General features: G+C 45.0%; 1 protein-coding gene across 1 annotated transcript in view; it reads right to left on the bottom strand.

The window, feature by feature from the left end:
• Positions 1 to 6,772: 6,772 nt before the first annotated feature.
• AHRR (aryl hydrocarbon receptor repressor) overlaps positions 6,773 to 26,894 on the bottom strand; it is a 277,305-nt gene continuing 257,183 nt past the window's right edge. The window contains exons 9-11 of the mRNA XM_066579246.1: positions 25,877 to 25,980; positions 20,362 to 20,503; positions 6,773 to 8,507 (exon numbers count right to left, since the gene is read on the bottom strand). Coding sequence (XP_066435343.1) covers positions 7,394 to 8,507; positions 20,362 to 20,503; positions 25,877 to 25,980 — 1,360 coding nt within the window. The 3' untranslated portion in view covers positions 6,773 to 7,393. The remainder of the gene's footprint in view (positions 8,508 to 20,361; positions 20,504 to 25,876; positions 25,981 to 26,894) is intronic.

Raw genomic sequence — 26,894 nt, 5'->3', positions numbered from 1 at the left:
TTAGGCTTCTTTCCCACGAGCGTATATCAACCGGCGTTTTCACGACCGGCCAATATACGCTACCATCTGGGGCGTAGTAGCTTGTGAACGGGCACACAAATCTAATATTTGTGCAGCCGTTCACATGGCATGGGCCCCAGCTCATATACGCCGAGGTCACCGTGCCGTTGCCCCTTTTCCCTCCCTCCCTCTCACAGGTTCACCTCTGCTCTCCTACCCGCTCGTTCTTTGCAATGGGAGGGTGCAGAGGTAAGCACCGTCCCGTCCCGCCTCCTCCCATTGATGGCTTAGGACAAGGCGTAGGGAGAGGACGGGAGCTTAGCTCCGCCCCTTGTCTGCATCCAGGAATGGGAGGGGGTGTCGCTTAGCTCCGCCCCTGTACTGTCCCTCCCATTGCAAAGAACAAGCGGGGAGGAGAGCAGAAGTAAGCCTGCACGGAGGGAGGAGAGCAGAGGGAGGGTGTTTAGCAGCCACGCTGCTGATCTTCCACCTGCGGTCGATGCCATGGGCTCCCATAGGAGCCCATGCAGTGGCCGACGTATTCCGGCCCAAAAGATATTTCCAGGACAATCTTTTAGGCCCGACGTATAAACGCTGGCGCTATATTGGCCGGCCGGGTGCTTTTACGTTTCAGGAATACGGCCATGTGATCTGATGCATTGGAATCCAAGGCATCAGATCACATCGCATATTGGCCGGCTGTGAAATGGACGGCCGATATACGCTCGTGGGAAAAAACCCTTATGCAGAGATTCTGCAGCAGTGATCGCCATATGAGATCCAGGTCGGGTGTTGGATACTGCTGTGAAAGATTCCCAAAATTAACGGCCACCGAGGAGAAGGCTAAACCTCGAAAGTATCTGGCATGTGGAATATTACTAACTGCCTGTTCTCCGGAGGTCGATCTAGCATCTATGATGGTATAAACATCAGCTATATAATAGCCACCACCCTACTAATCCTATGGTGTGGACTAGATTAGAAATCTGGCTACATTTGTATTGTGGATTAATACTGTGTTCATGCTGTGGATTGAAATCTGTATTTGGCGCACAAACTTTTACTGAAAGTTTGGTGAACGTATGCTGATAGCACTACAAATCTCAGCAGACTAGGCCAGCAGTGAACACATACACAACTAGACAAATAGCGATGTCCCGTACAAGTCTATGGAAGGGTGCGGGCATGGTACTGTGAAAAGAGTCGGATGTTCGGTACAGCACAGAGACTTCAGAAGGGGACACCGCGGGAACCAGGGACTATAAAAAATACATCCCCCGGCTCCCTGTCACCTTCCCTAACAGCACCGTAACTTAGTCTATGGTTCTGTTGGGACGTGACGGGTTCCCTTTCATAGCTGGGACACAATATCTGTATGAATGGCAGAGGCGTCTATGAGTACCGAATATCTGTATGAATGGCAGAGGCGTCTATGAGTACCGAAGACACTATGCCCAATTATTCAGCTACTAGAGTGGTGGTTAAGTAATATTCCCCTTAAGCCTCGACAGCTGATTAGTATTAGTACGGTGAATATTGACGCTCTATCAAGGACTTTTTTGGTTATTTGGACAGTACTTCCAGGGGTGCGGTGAGTGTATGCATACTGTGGTTACACCAAAGAGACGTCTGTAATAGTGTGCTGTGGTTTGCCGTATGGGCCTCAAGGCAAAATATTGCGTGTTAGTCATTTTATTTGTATTATACGCTCGCCAATTTATATCCAGTAGCAGTTAGGACAAACAGCGGATATAAAAAGTCTACACACCCCTGTGAAATGCCAAGTTTTTGTCACATTAAAAAATCCAACAAAGATGAATAATTTCCGATTTCTCCCCCCCCCCCCCCCCTTGTGTGACCCGTTATCTGTACAATGCCACTGAAAAACAAACTGAAGTCATTCAGGTGGAAAAAGAAAAATAAGAAAACCAAAATACTGTGGTTGTATAAGTGTTCACCCCCTCTTATATTTGGGGGTGTGGTTGTGTTCTGAATTAGCCAATCACATGTAACCTCCTTATAGATAGTAGTCAGCACTCCGCTGCCATTATTTACAGGGATTCTGCTACCCTCATATAAAGTTCAGCTCCTCTAGGAGGATTTTCATGACATTTTCTTAGTTGGTCGGTAAAGATCTTACAGAACATCACAGGGATCTGATTGTTGGAAGGTGTCAGTCAGGAGAAGGAGGCCAAAACATCTCCAAGGCATTACATGTACCATGAGGCACAAGGGAGACAGTCAGCAAGAAGGGGATTACATTTGGTATAACAGTAATATTACCAAGTACTGGATGGCCCTCAAAAATTGATGAAAAGACCAGAAGAAAATTGTTTCGGGAGGCTAAGAGTCCGACAGCAATAATAAAGGAGCTGCAGGAGTTCCTGGCAAGAACTGGTTGTGTATTCTCCTCTATTCTTCATATGTCCGGGCTGTGGGGTAGGGGACAAGACTGAAGACTTTTCCAAACAAGAACATCCAAACCGGCCATGTTTTACCAAAACCTCCATCCCATCTGCCAGAAGTCCGTGAAGATTGTGTTCTGTCTGATGAGACCGAGGGAGAACTTGTGGGCCAGAATCTCAAAAGGTATGTTTGGTGTGAAGCCAACACCGCCATCACCAGAAGACCCCCAGACCCGCACTGAGGATGGAGGGGGCGGCGTTATGTGGGGGGCTGTTCTGCTACTGGAACTGGGGCTTTAGTCAAGGGGGAGGGAATTATGAACCGTCCCAAATATCAGTCCATGTTGGCACAAAACCTTCAGGCCTCTGCTAAAAAGATGAAGAGGAATTTCCCCTTTCAGCACAACTACGACCCAAAGCAGACCAACAAATCACCAAGAGGATGGCTTCACCAGAAGAAGATCAGAGTTTTGGAATGACCCAGCCAGAGCCCAGACCTAAACCCCATTGAAGATCTTTTAGTGACCTGAAGAGGGCGCTACACACGACATGCCCTCTAATCTGACAGATTTGGTGTACTTCTGCAAGGAAGAATGGGCAAAGATTGCCAAGTCAAGATGCCATGCTGATAGACACCGACCCAAAAAGACTGAATGCCGTCATAAAGTCAAGGGGTCCATCAGCAAGGCATTAGTTTAAGGGTGTGCAGATTTATTTACCACCCTAAAAGATTTCAGTTTGTTTTCCATTAGATAATGGAAAGAGTGGAAATAATTCTGAAATGATTCATCATGGTCTTATTTTTCAACATGACAAAAACCTGGCCTTATAACAGGGGTGTGGAGACCTCATATCCACTGTACATCATGCTTTTGTTTTCTATATTGTAGATTCATATTAACCCTTTCCAATCCAATTTGTATCCTGGTTTTCCTAGGGGGCTTACTCTTTTTCTGCTGTTATAAAACAGCGCTATCTGCTGGCTAAAGCCAGTACTGCGTAAGGTTACACGTTGGATAGGCTCCGACAGCAGAGAGGCTGGCAATATACAGTAAGAGAACCCCGACAGACGTCTTCCAACATCGGAGGTGTACAGCCTTAAATCATAATGTCTTTAGACGTCAGACAGTGGATTGGAAAGGGTTAAGGACTAGAGATGAGCGAACCTACTCGGCCACGCCCCTTTTTCGCCCGAGCGCCGCGATTTTCGAGTAATTCCGTACTCAGGTGAAAAGATTTGGGGGGCGCCAGAGGCGCCCCCCCCCCCCCCCCGAATCTTTTCACCCGAGTACGGAAGTACTGGAAAATCGCGATGCTCGATCGAGTAATTACTCGAAACGAGTATATTCGCTCATCTCTATTAAAGACATGAAAACCACGAATGACACCTATGGAGTTAAGTAGTAAATAAAGAAAGTGTTACATCAACCAGAATATGTTTTACATATTAGATACCTCACAGTCGCCCCTTTTGCTTGGACAGCTTTGCACACTCTTGGCATTCTCTCACTCATCGTCACCTGGAATGGTTTTCAATGAACAGGTACATCTGGTCAAGATTTGGGCCTCCCTCACACAGACGTTGCTTACTGCAATTAGTGTGGTGCTTTCAGCGCCACGCTAATCGTGGTATAACACTCCCATTGTTTTCTATGGAGCCTCTCAGACAGACGCTCGATCGCAGCACCTTCCAGCCCCTTCGATTTTCGAGCAGTCTGTTCCATTTTTGCTGTTTAGCGCACCTCATCCATTATGATGTATGCTAAACTTCGCTGTTGGCTACGGCCAAAGGTTAAAGTAAATTGCGCTTTCCGGTGCGCCTGTGTGAGGGAGGCTTTAATTTGTGGATTTTACTGCATTTTTAAGGAGTTTTTGGCCATCAGCTGTGTTATACAGAGGTTGGGTTGGTACTCAGTCCCATACAGTGCTTAGCCCTATTCAACTACTGTCCTAGTCCACATTGTGGCAAGAACCACTGAACCAACAGATGAAAAGCACTAGGTTAAGACAAGAAGCTCAGTCAGTCCTGATATTTCAAGAACTTTGAAGATGTCATGAAGTGTGGTCATGAAAACCATGAAACGCTACGATGAAACTGCTTGATGTGATACTCGGCCTGCGGACTGGAAGAAGCTGTTGGGAGACTTCTAGAATCCCTGGAAAAACACTTAAGGATGAGAGTCTTGAGTAGAGAGAGATGACGAGAGTTGGGTGCCACGAAGATGCTGGAATGTACAGTTTACAATACAAAGGGAATGTATGGCCTATACGTATCTTACTAATTAAACCTGATAGTGAAGCATAGAACAGTTTTTTAATATGTTTTTATTTTCAGATTTCTTTTTTTTTTCATTCTATAGTCTGCACATGACTACGGGGTCGGCCATCTTGCATTTGCTGCAGAGAGATACTTTACAACAGTCTAATGGGCCATTCAAACAATGGACAGGAGCGGAACCACTGACTCAGCGTATCAGTTAGCCTCACTACTTCCTTGCTCCTACGCTGGTTTTTCACAGTTTGTTTTTTTTTAAAGCTGAAGTGTTTTGGGAATTTTTTGAGCCAAAGCAAGAAGTGTCTCCAGCAAGAAGGAGAAGTACAAGTCCTTCCTGGATTTTTTCATATTTTTGGAAATTGTAGGGAAATGTCTACATATAAGTAAGCTGGACTGCATGCCATGTTGTTCTCTCCTGAGGAAGGGGAACTTTGCCACCCCGAAACACGTTAGGCCTTTATGGTTAATATTTTATACATCTCCTTAATAAAGCTGTACTGCTCCTGGGTGTCGTCTGTGCAGTGTTGGGTCTACAGGGTTTGGTTCGGTTGTTACTGACCCCACAATGGGTTTCTTCATCCTATTTATTGTGATGTAATATACTTGTGGACCTTGGCTGTCCGTTGAGCGTCCGCTCTTCCCTTTCTCTTTCTGTATGGACATCTGTGTATGGATTCAATCAGTGCATTCAAAGTGAATGGTGAGTGCTGATAACTGCAGAAACAGGTATTCTTCTTTAAGAAGATATTACAAGTTTCTTATTTTCACTTGTGCTATTGATTTATGGGAAAAAAAAAGTTTAGTTGGTCTCTAAAGTGTGCCTAACTTTTCAGAATACCCTTCCATGTATGTACATGAGGAATAATACAGTACTATTTCCGCCATTATATGACTTGTGAAAACCCCTGCCAGACCCCTCTAACGTGGCTTATCTTCCTTGAGTACAAATTTGCCAATTTCGGTGATACTCTATGTAATGTGTATGGGGATGTCCCAACATCTGCTCTTGGGTGATCCCCATACGCATTAGATAGTCACCCAGTGGCACCGAAATTGGCAGATTTAGATGATATTCATCTAACATGTCTGGACATATTTGATGATGATGATGATGATGATTATCCGTTCAGTCACATCCGACCATCGGTCACTCTATAGATCAGTGTACTCCACGTATTCCTGTCTTTCACAAGGCGATTGACATGTTTGTGGTGGCCTTGATTGGACATATTTAGCTTGGAGCATTGTTGAATCTAGTGCTGGAGTCTGAACAAGATAGGATTGAGCATGTTGGCTAAAATCTCCTCACATGTCTAGAGAAAAAGGCATAAAAGCATCTTGACAACGGTCAAAAAGACTCATCTACTTTTGGCCCTATTAGCTATGCTTATGGTCGGAAAGTAGGTGAGCGTGGAGTCCGGGGGTATAAGTGTCTTTCCAGTGGTGTAAGCATTGAAAATGGATGCTCAACATATTGAGGAGTGGATTGCAGTGCTTGCATGGGAAACAATGGGGGAGGTAAGTATATCACTTACATCCCCGGACTCAGCGGGTCACCTACTGTCAGCCCATAAGCTTAGCTCATCGGACTAAGAGTAGGTGACAGATTCCCTTTAAGCATAGAGTGCTTACGTTGCAATGGGTTGAATGGACAATATTGTGCAGACAGAGGGAAGAATGAGTTCCAATAAACATTAACCACTAGAGATGAGCGAGTATACTCGCTAAAGCTAAGCTAGCCGAGTATCTCCCCGCTCGTCTCTAAAGATTCGGGGCCGGAGGGGGGCGGGGAGCGGCAGGGGAAAGCGGGGAGGAGCGGAGGGGAGATCTCTCTCTCTCCCCCCTGCTCCCCTCTGCTCACCGCCACAACTCACCTGTCACCCGCGCCGGCAGCCGAATGTTTAGAGACGAGCGGGAGGATACTCGGCTAAGGCACTACTCGCTCGAGTAGTTAGCCTTAGCAAGTATGCTCGCTCATCTCTATTAACCCCTCCTGGCATCTGAAGCGGAAAAGGAGTGTAAATACTCGTACGCACGCACACCTACAGTTTAGAAGGGCCACCATACTCGTCAGTAACCAATATTCAAGTCATAAAGCAAACATAATACTTATTTTATTGTTTTACTCTTCATGGCCACATTTCCCACTTTCAGCTCAGAATCCGTGAAATGAACGTACTTACTATAGGAAATAAATGTCTGACAATTCTATAAATATGTCCGTTTAACAAAAAAAAAAATAGAACTAGGTAAAGCAACTTATCCGGGTGTAGAGCGATCTAGAGCAGAACGATCGGTGGCTTACGGCTGTCAGTCTTCCGATCGTTAAGGTGCCAATCAAATACATTCAGTCCAATATTCGTCAAGGCAAAAATCAGTGTATCTCAAATTGTTAACACTGTCATCCTTCATTCCACAAAAAGACTTAATAAAAACACCCCTTGGAGGGAATGCCACGTATTCCGAGGCGTTATAAAACATAGAAAATGTGTCAACATCTTAGAAAATCGTTTTCCACAGAAGCAACATTTTTTTTTTTAAATCATCATTAGTGGTAACTAAGCAGTTCCGAAAAGGTCTGCCCAGTCCATAAGGCTTTTTTACACTGATCGCACTTTACAACAGTGTAAGCTTAAATTATAAAAAGAGACCTTATGTTGAAATAGTGCAATATATTATTTTTTATCTAAAATTCAAATACCAAATGCAAAACTTATTGAATGTATGCAAATTCAGCTGCATTATGGGGCATTTGGCCAGGTAAAAAACCCATCAGTGTGTTTTTTTGGTAAAGTGCTGGCACCGAATCCTGGTCACTCTGGACCCACGGAGGTGAGTCCAGAGGCTCCCGCTTGATATTCTGTACAATATTATGAGTTTTGAAATCACATTGTAGCTTATAGGGTTGGTCACACTGATTCTTATCATCTATTGCATAAAGTGGACTATTTAAACAATCTACCCCCTGTTGGTTCAGAACGCTGTCTAGGTAGTTGCACTTCTGAGGATAAAAAGGAGTCGGATCCTTATTGTATAGACCTTTAAAAGGCCGACTTGTGTTTATATGGTTCATGTGTGCAGCCGGAACAAAACAATGTCCTCTATGAGTAGAATGCATATGATGCTTTGGTTTCAGGCATGACGTTTGCTCACTGTGGCCCGATTCAGTCTTAAGATGAAGCCCTTCTTGGAAATCCATCAAAGTTCTCTTCAGGACGTTACTGTCATTCACCCAGCTGTGGACATGGGGCCTTGGGTAAGGTTCAGACCTCCCCTCGGAATCAGAGTCATTTTCAGTTTTGATGGGGATGTTTAAAGGCAAACCTGAGTCATATAAGACATCTGGAGTTACAAAAGCATTTTCCATTTTTATATTCTCAGCAGGGTAAGAGTCTGCAGAATGCTGCTGCAGACCATGATATGCCTGGAAATTCTCAACACCTCCACGATGGGGCCGACCTGTTAGGTGCACTCCAGGATGGCTTTGGTCCATGTTGTAAAAGGGCCTCCCCGATCTACTTGAGAATGAGTTGATCAACTGGTGCCCTGACCTAGACCCAACAGGATTCTTTATAGTCCATCCACCGCTGGTGTTACAGTGATTCTGCATGCTAGAAAAATGCTTAGGTAAATAGCTTTCCTCCTGCAAAAAAGAATCAGTCTTGGCTGTATGACACTTCATCTTCATATCTTCCTTCTCATGTTTTCCCCATGTCAGATGTTGCTTCAGTAGTGCTGGCGATTCACCTGAACTATTCGATGGAGGAACCTCTCTGCTTCCTTTCATACCAAGCATAGTCTGTTTCTTTATTTGAGCCTCTTCATCCCTGAAATTAAGAAAATGTAGAATATTACTAGACAATGACTAAATCCAATTTTAACACATTAATGATTAAAACATAAGAATACATTTGCTCTGATCTCAGAGGAAGTTGTTTGTTCTTAAGAACGGCAAATCTCCAGGCCCGTACGGGTTCACATATTTATACTCTAAAACCTATCGAGCAGATCTTCTTCCTAGATTTCTACTTCTACTTGACTCTTTCTTAAACAGTTCCATTATCTCTTCTTCTACACTCCATTCTAATATTACCTTGATCCACAAACCAGGAAAGGATCTGCAGGATTGCTCAAGCTACCGACCTATTTCATCAATACTGATGGCCAGTACGCGTATAAACAACCTGATAACAGGCTAAATGTTTGGGTCCCATCACTAATCCACAACTTTGTCCCCTTAAGGGTGCATTCACACAAACGTATATCGGCACGGTTTTCAGGCCGAGCCGATATACGTCGTCCTCATCTGCAAGGGGGGGAGGCTGGAAGAGCCAGGAGCAGGAACTGAGCTCCTGCCCCCTCTCTGCCTCCTCTCTGCCCCATTGCACCATTTGCAATGGGGAGAGGTGGGACGGGGGCGGGGCTAATTCGCGGAATTTAGCCCCCCCCCCTCCTGCCTCCTTTGATTGCAAATAGTGCAGAGGGGCGGAGAGGAGGCGCGAGCTCAGTTCCTGCTCCCGACTCTTCCATCCTCCCCCCTGCAGATGAGGACACCGTATATCGGCTCGGCGTGAAAACCCAGCCGATATACGGTCGTGTGAATGCAGCCTTATACAGGGTGTTATAATACTCACCACATTATTACTGACTTGGTTGATGTGGTTAACAATTGATCGGACCTTAACGCAGAAGAAGCTTTTGACTGCCTAGGTTGGCCTTTCATGTTTCAGACACTTCGGCCATATAGCATCTCGGGTCCTTTTACTCTGCAGTGAAGCTTCCTCACTCTCCCTCTAAAGGCCCTTTTACACGGAACGATTATTGTTTAAAGAATCGTTCAAAAGAGCAAAAGTGAATGATAATTCGTTCAATCTAAACGCAGCCAACAACCAAATGATAAATCGTTCGCTTTTCGTTCATCGTTTGTTTTATGCAAGACTAAAGATCATCGTTGGCTCATTCACTTATCAATTGGTTTAAATACCGATCCTTTAATCGTTCTCATTCACGTCTACAGCGAATGTGAACAACTGAATGATTCATCCCTTGAACGAGCCAACAATGTATCTGCTGGTATAAACAGGCTGCATGACCGAACTCTGACATCGTTCGCTCGTATAATCTGACCCTAACACCTTCTCTATCTCTAAAGGCCCAGACAAGATTGTCCTTGTCCCCTCTCCTCTTTGTCTTATGCATAGAACCCCAAGCCCCCAAGATACATCAGCACCCTGAGATTAGAGGGAATATGGCTAGGGATCAAGAATTCAAGTTTTCCCGTTTTGTAGGTGACGTTTTGCTTACATTTAGTAAGTTGCGCTCTACCTTACCTAAAGTGCATGCTACATTACAGGAGTATGGTTGGCTCTCTGGATATAATGCATTACCTGTAAACGTTCCGGGACCACTTTAAAGCTATTCCGGCACAATTTCCACTACCAGTAGAAAGACAACGGCATTAAATATTGGGGGGTTTATATATATTACCAATTCGTACTGTACACTTTATTCTCATAACTTCGCCATCGTCTTCCACAAGCTAGAATCCACCTTAACTACATGGCGGCCCCACTATATTATTTTAGTAGTGAAGATGACCATTTTGAAATGCTACCTGTCAGGGTCCCCCTGTCCGAGGTCGTTGCAATCAAGTATCTTGTAATATATCTGGAATAACGAGCGTTCTAGAATCCCACACTCTTACGCTGGCGGGGAGGACACAGAGGGGACCTGCTGTCCTTATATCTTTCAGTATTACCGGGCAGCACCTCAGGCGCGCTCCATCTTGAGCTGCTCATCATGCCTATACTAAATGGACTGAAACGTAGAAGTTGTAGACTGCTTTGATGCATCCTAATTCCTTTTTATGATTCTGCAACTCCACCTTCCCTCCACTAAGTTTTTGGTCCCTATGCGCTTTACGAGGATATTTGGATTGCTTGCAATATGCACTATTCTCTGGCATCTCTAGAGAATTCCTCTATGGTTTCTTTCCTCTATAATCCCATAGAATTTAAAGGGAACCTATTACATCCCCTTAGCACCATAAACTAAGATAGGGGACATGACAAGGAGCCAGGTGATGTATTTTTTATACTCCCTGGTTCTCATGGTGTCCGCCATTGAAGATCATGCATGGCACTGAAAGTCCAACTCTTCGCAGTGTTGTGCGCACGCTCTCCCATAGACTTGTATAGGACAGCGCGCATGGCACAGTGAAATAGGCAGATCTCTTGTTCCCTCTTGTGTTTATCCTCTCGCCTTTCTTTTTTTATGCCTTTGGTTGGTTACATATGGTTTCACTTGTATTTATTGTTTATGACTTTAATTTCATTAATTAGAATGTGCTCCATGACTGGCAATGCCATCCAGTGTACATCATGTGCCACGTATGCGGTCCTTGAACAGCTGTTTGAGGGTGTATGTAGCATGTTTGGAAGCCCACTTGCTGTGGCAGATATAGGGAAGGGGGGATACCATAAAGCAGCAGGTTGATAAGACAGCTAACTGGTTGACAGAAGGTGGGATGGAGGGAGGAGTGCCATGGAGGTTAGTCGTGATCTGGTACATTGACACAAGTTTGCAAAGTTCATGGATGAGGGGAATACCAATTCAGGGTCAGCATGGCTGCAGCAAGATGTATTCTCTGACAGCCAGGGAAATGTCTGTTCTATAAAGTAGGGAAATAAGAGCGTAGGGCAGGCCAAACAGTTCCTAGTAGTGGAGGACTCAATTGTAAGAGGAACAAACAGGGCAATCTGTCAAAAAGACCAAGATCTTCAGATTGTGTCTTATCTTGCTAGTGCTTGAGTTCGAAATGTCGTAGCTTGTGTTGACAGATGACTGTGAGGGACTGGTGAGGACCCAGAAGTTATGGTGCACATTTGCACCAGTGACAAAATTATCTCAGGGACCGAGGCTGTGAGCTTAAGGCAAGGGCATCCGAAGCAGTTGTCATGGATAACCAAGGCTCAGGAAACATGATGAAGGGGGAGACCACAGGGTTGACTTATTCCCGACTCCCCCAGATCCTTCAGTCATTGCAAGATGGAGCCTAAATCACAACCAGACATAGTCTTGCACATCCTAAAACACTTCACTGCCACCATTGACCTTTTTACTACAAGGCAGGTGAGCCACCTAGGTTCCGCTCACTGACTAGATACAAACCTCTTTGGCTCTCCAGTAGCCCAAATTGCCACGCTGATCAGGGGCTGTGAGTTGTTTATAGAGCTTCAAGGACAGACTAATAAAGGCTTAATTCTAACGGGTAGCAATTAGAGATGAGCGAACGTACTCGGTAAGCGCGATTTCGCAATTGAGCACCGCGATTTTCGAGTACTTCACTACTCGGGTGAAAAGTACTCGGGTGCGCCGGGGGGCAGGAGGGGGCGCGGCGAGGAGTGGGGGGGAGAGGGAGAGAGAGAGGGCTCCCCCCTGTTCCCCGCTGCTACCCCCCGCTCCGCCGCGCCCCCCCCCCCACCCCCTGGCGCACCCGAGTACTTTTCACCCGAGTAGTGAAGTACTCGAAAATCGCGGTGCTCGATTGCGAAATCGCCCTTACCGAGTACGTTCGCTCATCTCTAGTAGCAATGCTTCCAAAAAGGTATATAAAAAAGGGTAATATAAAAAAGGGGAAAATACATACAATATAGATACAAGACAGTTATAGAAAATAGAAATACCAGTTCCTATGGAGTAGAACTGTGTGAAGCTGGTTTCCCCGTAGACACACTGGTTGATAGACAGTTCCCTGTACCGTCCTCTACAATCTGACAATCCTGTTTGTACCCCAAAGATTCGTAAAGGCTCCCTGAACCCCATCTCTAACATATCCCCATTACATCAGAGGGAGGCTGGCTGAATCTATGTACAAGATGAAAATACAATTCAGTATTTCGGCCATATTTTTCCCAGGAGGCACTGCAGGAGGAAAACGATGGCTGCAAGATTTTATATCATTAATTCATCTACTCGTAGATACCAAACATGATGTACAGAAGATTGTTAGCTCATCAGATACATGATCCGGCATGTTCCTGGAATGGCGGAATGTGAATTCATTGAATTCAGGGTCGTCTCCCAAATCTGAAGATATGATTTTGATGATTAGTTTTGTGCTAAATCTCTCAGATAAACTATAAGTTCAGTTATGAATTTCTCCTTTGATCTAACCCAGTGTTCCCTCTCAGAGCCTCGCGGTCTGCTTACAGCAGGAAGGGAATGGACAATGAACAAAGAGGAGGGAGGATGAGGGGATCAGAGCCCGTATTCAGGTGTGAGCAGGAGCCAATGAGTCCTAAGGAATGTGGCCTGGACAATATCAGACGGAATATCAATGTCCGTTAATCTACAGGTATCATACTTTATGACAGACAGGAGATGAATCCCAGAATACCATTCTTTCCATAACAATAGCATTTTCTGAAATACTACCTGTACCACATGGCACACCAGAAAGCTGGTGAGAGGGTTGGAGGAGTGTTTAAACTAGGACTGGGGGGGGTGGACAACCAAAGAGATGGAGGGGAAGATATTGTAGACAGTGACTTGGGACTACGTACTCAAAAAGGGGGTGGAGTGGTGGGAGTCGTTAGTACAGGTAGAACAGTTTATAGGGATACACTTAAAATAAAAAATAACCAAAAACCTTTAAAATGTATGGTGTCTAATGCTGGAAGTCTGAGCAATAAGGGGACTAATGATGGAAGTCTGAGCAATAAGGGGACTAATGTGACCAATAAGGGGACTAATGCTGGAAGTCTGACCAATAAGGGGACTAATGCTGGAAGTCTGAGCAATAAGGGGACTAATGATGGAAGTCTGAGCAATAAGGGGACTAATGTGACCAATAAGGGGACTAATGCTGGAAGTCTGAGCAATAAGGGGACTAATGCTAAAAGTCTGAGCAATAAGGGGACTAATGCTGGAAGTCTGAGCAATAAGGGGACTAATGCTGGAAGTCTGAGCAATAAGGGGACTAATGCTGGAAGTCTGAGCAATAAGGGGACTAATGCTGGAAGTCTGAGCAATAAGGGGACTAATGCTGGAAGTCTGAGCAATAAGGGGACTAATGCTGGAAGTCTGACCAATAAGGGGACTAATGCTGGAAGTCTGACCAATAAGGGGACTAATGCTGGAAGTCTGACCAATAAGGGGACTAATGCTGGAAGTCTGACCAATAAAGGGACTAATGCTGGAAGTCTGACCAATAAGGGGACTAATGCTGGAAGTCTGAGCAATAAGGGGACTAATGCTGGAAGTCTGACCAATAAGGGGACTAATGCTGGAAGTCTGAGCAATAAGGGGACTAATGCTGGAAGTCTGAGCAATAAGGGGACTAATGCTGGAAGTCTGAGCAATAAGGGGACTAATGCTAGAAGTCTGACCAATAAGGGGACTAATGCTGGAAGTCTGACCAATAAGGGGACTAATGCTGGAAGTCGGAGCAATAAGGGGACTAATGATGGAAGTCGGAGCAATAAGGGGACTACTGCTGGAAGTCTGAGTAATAAGGGGACTAATGCTGGAAGTCTGAGCAATAAGGGGACTAATGCTAGAAGTCTGACCAATAAGGGGACTAATGCTGGAAGTCTGACCAATAAGGGGACTAGTGCTAAAAGTTTGAGCAATAAGGGGACTAATGCTGGAAGTCTGAGCAATAAGGGGACTAATGCTGGAAGTCTGAGCAATAAGGGGACTAATGCTGGAAGTCTGACCAATAAGGGGACTAATGCTGGAAGTCTGAGCAATAAGGGGACTAATGCTGGAAGTCTGACCAATAAGGGGACTAATGCTGGAAGTCTGACCAATAAGGGGACTAATGCTGGAAGTCTGACCAATAAGGGGACTAATGCTGGAAGTCTGACCAATAAGGGGACTAATGCTGGAAGTCTGACCAATAAGGAGACTAATGCTGGAAGTCTGACCAATAAGGGGACTAATGCTGGAAGTCTGACCAATAAGGGGACTAATGCTAGAAGTCTGACCAATAAGGAGAGTAATGCAAGATGTCTGTCCAATATAGAGACTAATGCTAGAAGTCTGACCAATAAGGGGACCAATGCTAGAAGTCTGACCAATAAGGGGACTAATGCTAAACGTCTGAGCAATAAGGGGACTAATGCAAAAGTCTGAGCAATAAGGGGACCAATGCTGGAAGTCTGACCAATAAGGGGACTAATGCTAGAAGTCTGACCAATAAGGGGACTAATGCTAGAAGTCTGACCAATAAGGAGAGTAATGCAAGATGTCTGTCCAATATAGAGACTAATGCTAGAAGTCTGACCAATAAGGGGACCAATGCTAGAAGTCTGACCAATAAGGGGACTAATGCTAAACGTCTGAGCAATAAGGGGACTAATGCTAAAAGTCTGAGCAATAAGGGGACCAATGCTGGAAGTCTGACCAATAAGGGGACTAATGCTGGAAGTCTGACCAATAAGGAGACTAATGCTAGAAGTCTGACCAATAAGGAGAGTAATGCAAGATGTCTGTCCAATATAGAGACTAATGCTAGAAGTCTGAGCAATAAGGGGACCAATGCTAGAAGTCTGACCAATAAGGGGACTAATGCTAAACGTCTGAGCAATAAGGGGACTAATGCTAAAAGTCTGAGCAATAAGGGGACCAATGCTGGAAGTCTGACCAATAAGGGGACTAATGCTAGAAGTCTGACCAATAAGGGGATTAATGCTAGAAGCCTGAGCCTGCCCTGCGCTCCTATTTACCTACGTTATGAAATAGACATTTCCCTGGCGGTCAGAGAATGCATCTTATACATAAATTTCTTATACATGTATTTTGCGGACTATAGCACCCACCCCGGGTTTAGAAAACAAAAACTAGGAAAATATATATAAATCAAATTTCCTACTAATTAAAATTTCCCTGGAAGTCTAAGCTAGGGGAGGAACGACTGTCACAAATGGTGGTGATCTAGGACAGTGCCTCCTTTCTTGGTATTCTGGGGTAGGTCAGGGGGATGGTAGCCAATAGAGCCAACAGTTCACTTCTGTATCGTTCAGCAGGTTAATGCTGCCCAAACCACAGACACCATGAGCCCGGTACAGGTATGCACACTCTTCACATGTATTTTCAATTCTGAAACCCTGCAGAGCTTCAGAATTAACATACTTTGAAGATCCACTTGTAATGGAGCTTGTTGGGGGTGGCGCCGTACTGGTCTATACCCACCTGTACCGGACCATCTACAGTGTCTGCTCTCTCCTTTATAATGTAGAATCCCTGCAGGTTTATGGGATGTCACTGAAGAAGTCCCTATCGGGCCTCCTATTAGCTGCAGGGGCCACATTGGCAGACAACCCAGGTGACCGCTGCCACCGAAGTGGACAGAAGACCAAAGCAGCAGTGGGGAAAAGTGTGGCAGCGGGAAACGGCGTGGCAGCGGGGAAGAGAGCATGTGTGGTTTTATACTGCATAGTTCATCTCCCCGCTGCCACCAATGATTTTATTATTGAAGAACCCCTTCAACTAATACACTTGACAGAATAACAGGGGAGCAGGTTGGGGGCACCACATTTGTGGTGGTGGCAAGAATAGGCCATCAATTTTAAAAGACCGGATAACTCCTTTAAAAACGTAACAATGCCTTAGCGTTCTCATTTTCCCGTTTATGTGATTGTATGAGAGGGTTTTTGATTGGATAAATTGTATTTTTTAATTACACCATTTTGGGGCACATATCACTTAAAGGGACTCTGTCAGCTACATTTAGTCCTATGTGCTAAGTTTATAAGCTGCAAGTAGGTGACCCGCTGAGTCCGGGGATGTAAGTAGTCCATTATAAAATTAGAAGAGGAGGACTACTCAGCAGCGCCGCTCATCACACTGATCGGCGCCTTTCAGCGCTGACACCGGGGGGGGGGGGGGGGGTTGGTAAGTATAACACTTAGACCCCTGAAAACAGCGGGTCACCTACTTGCAGCTCATAAGCATATCTCATGGGGCTTTGGTTTTATGGTCTTTAATGTGGTATAGATGAGGTGTTACCTTTACTCTAGGGGTACTCGGAGGTCTTTTTGATAACATTCACTGTGTAAGATTAAACATATTAGTCTGTAGTACTCATACGGTAGTTACTGTTGTAGTTGTGCTGAAGCCAAATATATGCAGTTTTTTTTCTTTTTTTTTCGTTAAGGAAACATTTTGAAAGGAGAATTTTTTTCCACTTTCATTATTTTTCTGAGCGCCCTTCCCAACATTCACTCTGTATGTACGGCGGATGCCAGGTAGCAGGGCATGGAGTGGCTCGGAAGCTGATGCCTGCCTGCAGCAGCCGGGATTGAAGTTAACATTGATCCTGGCATTCTAACCATTTATGGTGCTGTCAGTACGGATAGCTTTATTTAAATAGCCTGATAGAGTAATAACCCATTTAGACAGGAGAATCGCTCAAAGCCGTCTACTGATAAGATTCTCTGTGCCTGAGTCCTGCTGTGAATTCACAGCGGGGCACGGGCTGTAAGTGTGCAGAACAATACAGCTGTTTGCTTGTGCAAAACAGCTGTATTGTTCTATTAGTGGCCGCATACGTGTCCCTCTCTGACCGCATAACTCTATAGTAGCTGCTTAGCTACTATAAGGTATGCAAAGATGATCGCTCAAAACTGTCACTCAAACTGCCGTTTGAGCAATCATCTGTCAGCGTAAATGGGGTCTTAGGCGGCTCCTTCTGTCTACCAAGCCCCCCCACGACACAATCACATGGTGTCATTTGGTAATCATGGGAGCCTGTGTCAGGGTTAATAGAACGCTTGTAAGGGTGCTTTAACATGTACTAGAATTGTCCGCAACATACAGTGAAATATGCTGTCTTGGAGAAAAGTTAGCACCAAACTCTGCCCTCCTAACATACAGAATTGTAATACGGATTATGTCTAAATCCATATGATAGACATGCAGATGGTGATGAATATTTCCATGGCGGCGTATTCTGCTGCATATTGTGGACAATTGCAATATGTGTGAAGACCCCCTAAAGTTCTGTGCACATGGCCGGGTCCACGTCAGGGCTTCCTGATTCCCACCTCACGTTTGAGAACATTTGGTCACACGCTCAGTCCCACCACCCAGATCTTTTTGTACACCGGCTGCTGAGTTGCTCCTGCCGTAGACAAAACTTTTTCTCACCAGCATTGAACACATTTCTGTTCTGCCAGGAATCTGTATCTGCAGCCTCTACACACAGGAGCAATTCTCCTATATTCATCCAAGCGGAAATGTGTTCTGCTTCGGGTGATCTAACAAAGTAAATTACATTTTGGTCATCGGATGACCTTCTAGAACCCAGGAAACACTAAATGCTTGGAGGCACCACTAGGGGGCGCTCAATGCATACAGATTTATACTTCTACTAATGATCTTAAAGGGTGTAAATAACCTCTATGCCCGCAGCTCCCTTTAGGTTCACGAGATGTTTGCAGTCACGTTTCAGGCTTTTATCACCATTACCATGAAACCACTTGGAAATGCTGCACTTTTTGCAAAATCAAGCAAAGCTGCAGGATTTTAATTTATAGGACTTTGATTTATAGCGCTTATACATGGCTATTCCATCAGCCCTGACAGTTGGTGACCCGCTGAGTCCAGGGATGTAAGTGTTATACTTACCACCCCGTCGTTGCCCCGGTGTCAGCGCTGGAAGCCACCGCTCAGTGCATTGAACAGCGCTGCTAGTTGTCCGCCTGTTATGAAATTAGAACATGCGGACTACTTAGCACGCCACTCAGTGCATTAATCGTCGGCTTTTAGCGGTAACATCAAGGAAGGTAAGTATAACACTTAAATCTCCGGACTCAGCGGTCACCTACTGTCAGTCCATAAACTCAGCTCACAGGGCTACAAGTGGGTGACGGATTCCCTTTAACCCCTTCATGACGCGACCCCTTTTTTTTCCCATTTTCGTTTTTTCCCCTTGCCTTTAAAAAAATCGTAACTCCTTTATTTATCCATCGACGTCGCTGTATGAGGGCTTGTTTTTTGCGGGACGAGTTGTATTTTTCAATGGTGCTATTTAAAGTACCATATAATGTACTGAAGTGGAGTAAAATAAAAAAAAAAGGACATTCCGCCATCTTTCAGTGCGTCTTGTTTCTACGGTGCACAAGCTGTAACAAAAACGACATGATGACTTTATTCTATGGGTCGGTACGATTACTGCGATACCAAACGTGTATAGGTTTTTTCTTACTATACTACTCTTTTTTTTTTTTCAAGGACATTTATTTTTTATTAATTATTTTCTGCCGCCAACTTCTGCGCGCAATAACTGTTTAATTTTTCTGCCGACGTAGTTCAGCAAGGGCTCATTTTTTGCAGAATGTCCTGTAGTTTCTATTAGTACACATTTGTAATACTTAAGACTTTTTTATCACTTTTTATTGTGTTTTTTTTCTGGGAGACAGGGTGACTGAAAAAGTGCATTTCTGGTGTTTTTTTTTTTTCGGATAACGTTCACCGTGCAGGAAAAATAATGTGTTACTTTGACAGATCGGCCTTTTACGGACGCGGCGATACCAAATATGTATTTTTATTTTATGATTTAGATTTTTAAATTATAGATATGGCAAAAGGGGGGTGATTTAAACTTTTATTACTTTTTTTTTTATAATTAAAAAAACTTTATTGATTTTTTTTTAACTTTACTTTTAAGGCCCTCTGGGGGACTACAACATGCAATGCTTTGATCGCTCCTGCAGTATGACGTAATGCTATAGCATTATGTCATCCTGCAATTTGACAGGCAGCTTATCAAGCCACCCCACGGGGGTGGCTTGATAGGCAGTCTCCCAAGGCAGCCCTGGGGCCTTTTTAGAAGGCCCCGGCTGCCATGACACCTGCATGGCTCCCCCGATCGCACCGCGGGGGAGCCGTACGGGACCCCAGAACATCGTTTGGGGGATTTAAATGCCGCTGTCAGAATTGACAATGGCATTTAAAGGGTTAATAGCTAGAGATGAGCGAGTAGTGCCTTAGCTGAGTATATCCCTGCTCGTCTCTAAAGATTCGGGGGCCGGCGGGGAGCGGCGGGGGAGAGCGGGGAGGAACGGAGGCAAGATCTCTCTCTCCCTCTCTCTCCCCCCCGCTCCCCGCCGGGAAAAAATCGTGGCATGTCCTATCTTTGGGCGTTCCCTCGGAACGCATCACCCATTGTCTTCAATGGAACAGGAAAACACATTGCACGGTGTGTGAGGTGCTCGCGAGTGCGATGTGAGGTTTGCCATTGAAAATAATGCAAAACACTTGCCGATCTTTCAGCTGCGCCGGAGGATCGCAACCTCACAGAAGTAATGGGAGGCGTTTCCTACAGAAAAACACCTCATATTTGCCGCTACATCGCACGAGCGCGATATTGGGCCAAGTTTTAAGGCCTGATATTGCGCTCAGCTCTGTGTAGGAAGCCTTAGAGAGACGGGATTTATAAAACAGTCATTCCTTATAGAGCTCTTACAAATGCAAGCTGCTCTGTGATTGGCTGCTATGAGTAAGTTTTTCTTTTGGACGGTTTTCATAAATTTGCTCCAAAGTTTTTTAACAATTGGTTCCCATCGTATTGTCAAATCTGAAAGAAGGACCAATGAAATAAAAGCTTTTTGAACCATCTGGCGGCTGGTAATGCATGTATGATACTTGTAGGATATTAGCCTTGGGGTTTCTTACCTTTGAGCTTGTGGTGGGACGACTAAATAATCTGAGCATCCATTTCTGTACAGTACTGGAGCGTTCGCCTCCACCCACACCCACTGGTCTTCATTTGTTCGGACTTTTAGTAACGAAATTCCATTGTCGGCAGCATTCATTACTGGGGGGAGAAAACCAGTAGACTGTATAGTGGTGTAGGTGCGAGGTTACATGGTTACATCCATAATATAGCAACACCTACAAAATCCCTTATAGACATTATAGAGGCTAGGAACACTTTGTAGAATGAAACTGTAGATTCCAATCACACCGTAGCGCCAAATAGTAAAATATCATCGACTGTGGAAGAAAGTGACTAATTGCATAATTATTAATTTAACTGAAGGTTCTGCAGATGTTTCCATGTACACAGCTTGCAGTACATGACAAAACACGTAAGACTTGGGCCTCCTTCACCTGACAATATGCGTTCACGTTCGCCCGTACGCAGCGTATATTCACATCAATGACTTTTTGACATGATCGAGTCCCGATCTTAATTAGCGTATTTAAAGCCATTCACATGGGCGCTGCGGCTTGAATGTTAAAAAATGCGCAGAAGTGATGGCAACGATCGGCAGAAACCCTCAGAATGGCAGTGATGCCTAATTACAGCCAGATGTCTTTTCCTGACGTTGTACACAGGGTAACTCCCTCCTTCTCCCTTTTTTTCAGCTGCCATAGAAGTCTATGGGAGTTTGCAGCATATCATGGCAAAAGATAGGTCAAGACTAGAGTTAAGCGAACATACTCTGCCGAGCTTGATGCTCGTTCGAGTATTAGCGTACTCAATGGTGCTCGTTACTCGAACGAGCATCAAGCCGTGTTCGACCCCGCCCCAGTTTTTGGCTCCTCCCCACTGTGACGTGCCTGTTTTGGCCCCTCCCCACTGTGTCGCAGCACGCGTCATTGGCAAAATTTTTGTGAGAGAGAGAGACCTAGAAAGAAAAAAGAAAGCTCGGCACCCGGCGTCCCACATACTAAAATGCTCGAGTCTCCCATTGTAGTCAATGGGGTTCGTTACTCAAGTAGAGCTCTCGAATTTTACGAAAAGCTCGACTCGAATAACGCGGACCCGAGCATTTGGGTGCTCGCTCATCTCTAGTCAAGACCTATCTTTTCATGCGCTGTATAAAAAAGACTTCCGAAAATGGTTGCGTATGTTTCATGTGAATCATTTTATGCATAAAAAAAGACCAATGCTTTGCCTGATCGCATTTTAGGTGCAAAAGAAAAAAAAAATCGCTCATGTGTATGACCCAATTCAAAAGAATGGGGTTCATATTTGCGCGAGATATGTCCACCTCGCAGCGCACAAATATGGCGTGATTTTATCGCCCGCGTAAAGCCGGCCTTAAGGCTGCGTGCACACTTGCAGTTTCTTCTAGAGAAGCCTTAAGGCCGTCTTCACACTTGGTGGAAATGCTGTGGAATTTCAGCTGCAGGAATGGCTGTGGGAACTCAGCAGCATTTACAGCACAAGCCACGGGAGGGGATTTCAAAAATCTCACACGGTACGGAAATTTTCCGCAACGAATCCGCAGCTTATCTACTTATACTGCGTTGGAACATAAGGGTTAAAATCAGCAGCATTTATGCAAGTAAATCCGTGGCCAATTCTGCACCAAGTGTGGCTTTGGCTACTGCGTATTTACGGTGTCATGACCGCGGGTTCTCAGTTGCGGAATGCCTGCTTTGTGTGAGGCCGGCCTCGGAGGTGTGGGTTAACCTCTAAAGTACGTGGATTGGTTCATGTTTTTCCTCACTTTGAACAAATCCTAACTCTTTTGTTCCCCCCCACCCCCGTACAGCGGCCCGAGGGCTTTGATTTTGCGCGACGAGTTGTATTATTTAACGTACCCTATAATACACTGAAATACTTGTCAATGGCGTCTCTCTCTGCAGGGGGAGGAGGCTGGAAGAGCCAGGAGCAGTACTCTGAGCTCCCGCCCCTCTCTGCCTCGTCTCCACCCCCTGCATTACTTTCAATGAGAAGAGGCGGGACGAGGGCGGAGCTAATTCTCAGAATTTAGCCCCGCCCCCACCCCGCCTCCTCTCATTGCAAGTTGGGTGAAATAGAAAAAAAATGCCTTTGTTTCATTCTTGGGGGCTTTTGCTTTTACCAGGTACAAGGTGCAGTAAAGATGATCAGTTACCCCCATCCAGGCGGGCAGAATGATTACCGGAATGACAAATATATTTAATTCTTTTGTTGTGCTACTTTTTGAAAAAAGTGAAAGAACAGTTCCTTACTGTCACTGTATTTGTACAGGTAGCACTTTGTATCTTTTTTATGGCGACGGGCGCTCCGGGAGGGTTTGTTTCTATCGCTACCATTGTAGGGTACATGCAACTTTTTGACTGTTTTTTATTCTATTTTTTTCCTGCAGTCAGGGTAACCCAGAGAGCGCAGCTCTGGCGCAGTGTATCATATCGGATGGTGTTCACCGTGAGGATAAACAATACATTATTTTTACAGAGTGGACTTGGAACGACGCGGCGATACCCAACATGGTTTAGATTTTTTTATTTTAATAATGGGAAAGGGATTTTTGTTCCATTTAATATTTTTTATAATAAGTTAAAAAAATATATCTTTGACTTATTTCTCTTTTTTTTTCTCTTTAATTCCCAAAAGGGGCCTTGAACTTGGGATAGTTTCATCGCTTGTACGATACATTGCTTGCAGTACATTGCACAGCCCAGAGACATGAAACAGTGGTTGTTGTTGCATGTCCAGCGGTCCCCGGAGAGGCCAGAATGGTATCCTGTGGTCATTGCTACGATGTTGCAGGCAAGCCCCTGATGCATACACTTATTTTCAGGGTCTTACTTACGTCCCCCCATGTTATTGTGCTCCACTTTACACAGCAAAATGCAACAAATTCCCTCCAAACGTCCCGATTCTGCAAACACTGAATGACTTTTTGCCTTTTTTAAGCGGAAAAAGACTCGTGAAACCAAAACTGCCTGAAGGCTTATGGGTGACTAAGCTGCGGAAAATCTACCAGAAAAACAGAATGCTGTACAAGAACTCAATGCGTCTCAACAAATCTTTCTGACATTGCACTCATGTATGATGTTCTCCTGGTGAAATGTGATCAGATTACTGCAGTACGTTAGGAAGATGTCGGAGAGAGAAATCAATTAGCGCAATCTCAGTATAATAAACTGCAATACTGGTTTTGTCAACACCGTTCTGAATGTATTTTAACCCCTTAGGCCTCCTTCCCACGAACGGATTTCCGCCGCGTAATTCGCGGCGAAAATCCGCTGCGTTGCCCGCAGCTATTAGGTTCTATTGAACCTAATAGCACAATGCTCACGATGCGTAATTCCACCGCGGAATTACGCACCGCGATTTCTCCCGTCCTCACCCGCAGCATGCTCTATTTTCTGCGGGTGAGGACGGGCTGTACGCACTGACGGCTTCCATTGCAGTCAATGGAAGCCGTCCGTTCACGCTATCTCCCGCTGTAACCAGCGGGAGATAGCGTGAAAAAACGCTTTCCCGCCCACCGCCGCGCGTCATATGACGTCATATGACGCGGCCGGCCGCATCACATGACACGGCCGGCCGTGCACGTGACACGGCTGGTGACGCGGTGGCGGTGGGCGGTGACGGGCGGTGACGCGGCAGCGGTGGGCGGGGAAGCGATTTCACGCCATCTCCCGCAGGTAAGTATAGGGGCTCTGGGGGGCGCCGTGACGGGCTTCGCAGCGTAATATTACGCGGCGGAGCCCGTCACGCTCGTGGGAAGGAGGCCTTAACGCTATATGATGTCAGTTTACGTCCTGGCCACGGGGTACTTAATGCACCAAAACATAAACGTAGGTCCTGTGGATGGCGCAAAGTCAAAAGCTGACCCCACGCCATCCCACAGCAAAAGCCGTCGGTTGCTGATAGCCGGCCTCCAGCTGCAACAGCAGGGATGCATTACAACAGTATGTAACGCCCTACCCTCTCTGTGATGTCATCAGACCTCCACAATGTAATTGCGGAGTGCCCATGGGTTGCCCATCGACCATTGCTCATGACTGCTATTGTAAGCGATAAGGGAATGCAGTATTAGGGTGCATTCAGACGACCGTATATCGGCCGCCGGTCGTTATACGGCGTCTCTCTCTGCAGAGGGAGGAGGCTGGAAGAGCCGGGAGCAGTGCTTTGAGCTCCCACCCCCTCTCTGCCTCCTCTCCACCCCCTGCACTATTTTATGAGGAGAGGTGGGACGAGGGTGGAGCTAATTCTTTGGAACTTAGCCCGCCCCTGCCCCGCCTCCTCTCATTGCAAATAGTGCAGAGGGGCGGAGAGCGGGTGGAGAGGGAGCGGGAGCTCAGAGTACTGCTCCTGGCTCTTCCAGTCGTCTGAATCCAGGTCGTCTGAATGCAGCCTTATAGTGATAATAGTTGTTATGGTTTAAGTCCCCTACAGGGACATATAATTTTGTTTACATGTTTTTTAAGACTTTTTTTTTAATGTTCCTTAAAAACCCTTTTTTTGTGCACTTGACCCTATCTGTATAAAGAAAATTAAACATTTTTGAAAAATCCCACATATTTGGCATCATCGTATCTGTAACGACCCGTACAAGAAACTGAACGCACTGTTTATATACTACATGGAGAAAAACTGTCAAACACAACCCTAAAGAAAAGGAGGCAAAATGCTTGTTTGGTTCATTTTGCCTCCAAAAAACGCAATAAAAGTGATCAAAAAAGCCGTATGTACCACAAAATGGTACCAATGAAATCTACAACTGGTCACGCAAAAAAAAGCCCTCACAGAGCTCCGTCCATGGAAAAGTGAAAAAGTTATGAAAGTTTGAATACAACGATGTTGAAATTCTGTATTCCAAAAACAATCTTTTACATTTTTGTGGGTGCGATTTCATGTGTCTGCTGGTGCTTGTCTTTAACCTCTTAGTGACACAGCTGATTTTAGCCATCTCCACTTTTCAAAAGGCATCATTTTTTACTGGTTCTCTGTTTTTGTGGCGCATATCATGTATTGTAAAACTTTTAGTCATTTTTCGGTGTCCTCATCTGCAGGGGGGAGAGGATGGAAGAGCCAGGAGCAGGAACTGAGCTCCTGCCCCCTCTCTGCCTCCTCTCCGCCCCTCTGCACTATTTGCAATGAAAAGAGGTGGGACGGGGACGGGGCCAAGTTCCAAGAATTAGCCCGCCCCTGCCCCACCTCTCCCTATTGCAAATAGTGCAGAGGGGTGGAGAGGAGGCAGAGAGGGGACGGGAGCTCAGTTCCTGCTCCTGGCTCTTCCAGGCTCCCCCCCCTGCAGAGAGAGACGTGAAAATCCAGCCGATATACGTTCGTGTGAATCCAGCCTAAAAACGTTTTTTCTACAATCCCTCTGTTGCGCAGATTTCTGCTGGTTTTACAGGACGTATCATTCCTTATGCAATTCAAAAACAGGTTTTGCTATATTTGCCTACATAAAGACGGTCACATTGGCACTTCTCATTCAGAGTTGATACATACATTTAATTTGGTTCTCTGTATTGTGTAACATATTTGGGAGGCACGCCCCCTGCTGGCTGTTCCTTCCATTGTTTTCCATGTCCAAACCGGGGAACAATTTTCCTCTGTAGAGAAAAAAAATAAAATAAAAAGAGTCATTTAACCCTTTCCAATCCACTGTCTGATGTCTAAAGACATTCAGATTGAAGGCTGTACAGCTCCAATGTTGGTATGGTTTTAAGTGCAAATTAATCACATCATGTCTGTGCCTCCTCAGAAGTGTGTGTGTGTGTATATATATATATATATATATATATATATATATATATATATATATACATATACACCTCTTCTTATCTACTGCATTTAAGCCTGAGGAAGGATCCTGAGAGGATGGAAAGCTCGCTACAACATGATGTCTTTTTGTTAGCCATTAAAGGTTATCATATCTACAGGATTACTTGGTTTCTCTTACTGAGAACAATCACAAATTACCTTCTTCTGTTTTGATACATATTTCACCATTGCCACTTTTAACGTAAATATCTATTTATATTAAAGGGAATTTTATCATAGGATTTTATCGGAAAATTGCATGCTTAAATCCATTTTTTATTCTAAACATACTTTTTTATGTTTTTATACATTTTTATGTTTTTTTTAGAACTTTTGTTTACCTATCGATATAAAATATAGTCCATGAGAGCAGTTAGCTGACACCTCCTGTCTTCTGCAGCTCAGCTGCTTGCTTTGTTGTGTAGCCTGGGACAGAGTTCAGCAGAGGATGGGGGACAGAGTGTTGCCTCAACCTGACAAGCTCCTCTCTTTATTGAATCCATCCCAGTAATCAGCCGATTGCCATGGGTCCAGCTTTATAATCCTCCTGCTAGCCATAGACAGTGGCTTTCAAATGAATGGCCATCCAGGTATTGCAATGGCCATACTCATCAGTGTGAGAAGCACTGCTGGCTACCCAAGCTTCCTAGAACCCCCCTCCTTCATGTTCATATAGTCCTATATAGCATATGGTTTGTAATAA

The sequence above is a fragment of the Eleutherodactylus coqui genome, chromosome 9 (genome assembly GCF_035609145.1).
Source record: "Eleutherodactylus coqui strain aEleCoq1 chromosome 9, aEleCoq1.hap1, whole genome shotgun sequence".
NCBI lineage: Eukaryota > Metazoa > Chordata > Amphibia > Anura > Eleutherodactylidae > Eleutherodactylus > Eleutherodactylus coqui.
The sequence above is the reverse complement of the archived record's forward strand: the minus strand, read 5'-3'. Positions and strand labels throughout refer to the sequence as shown.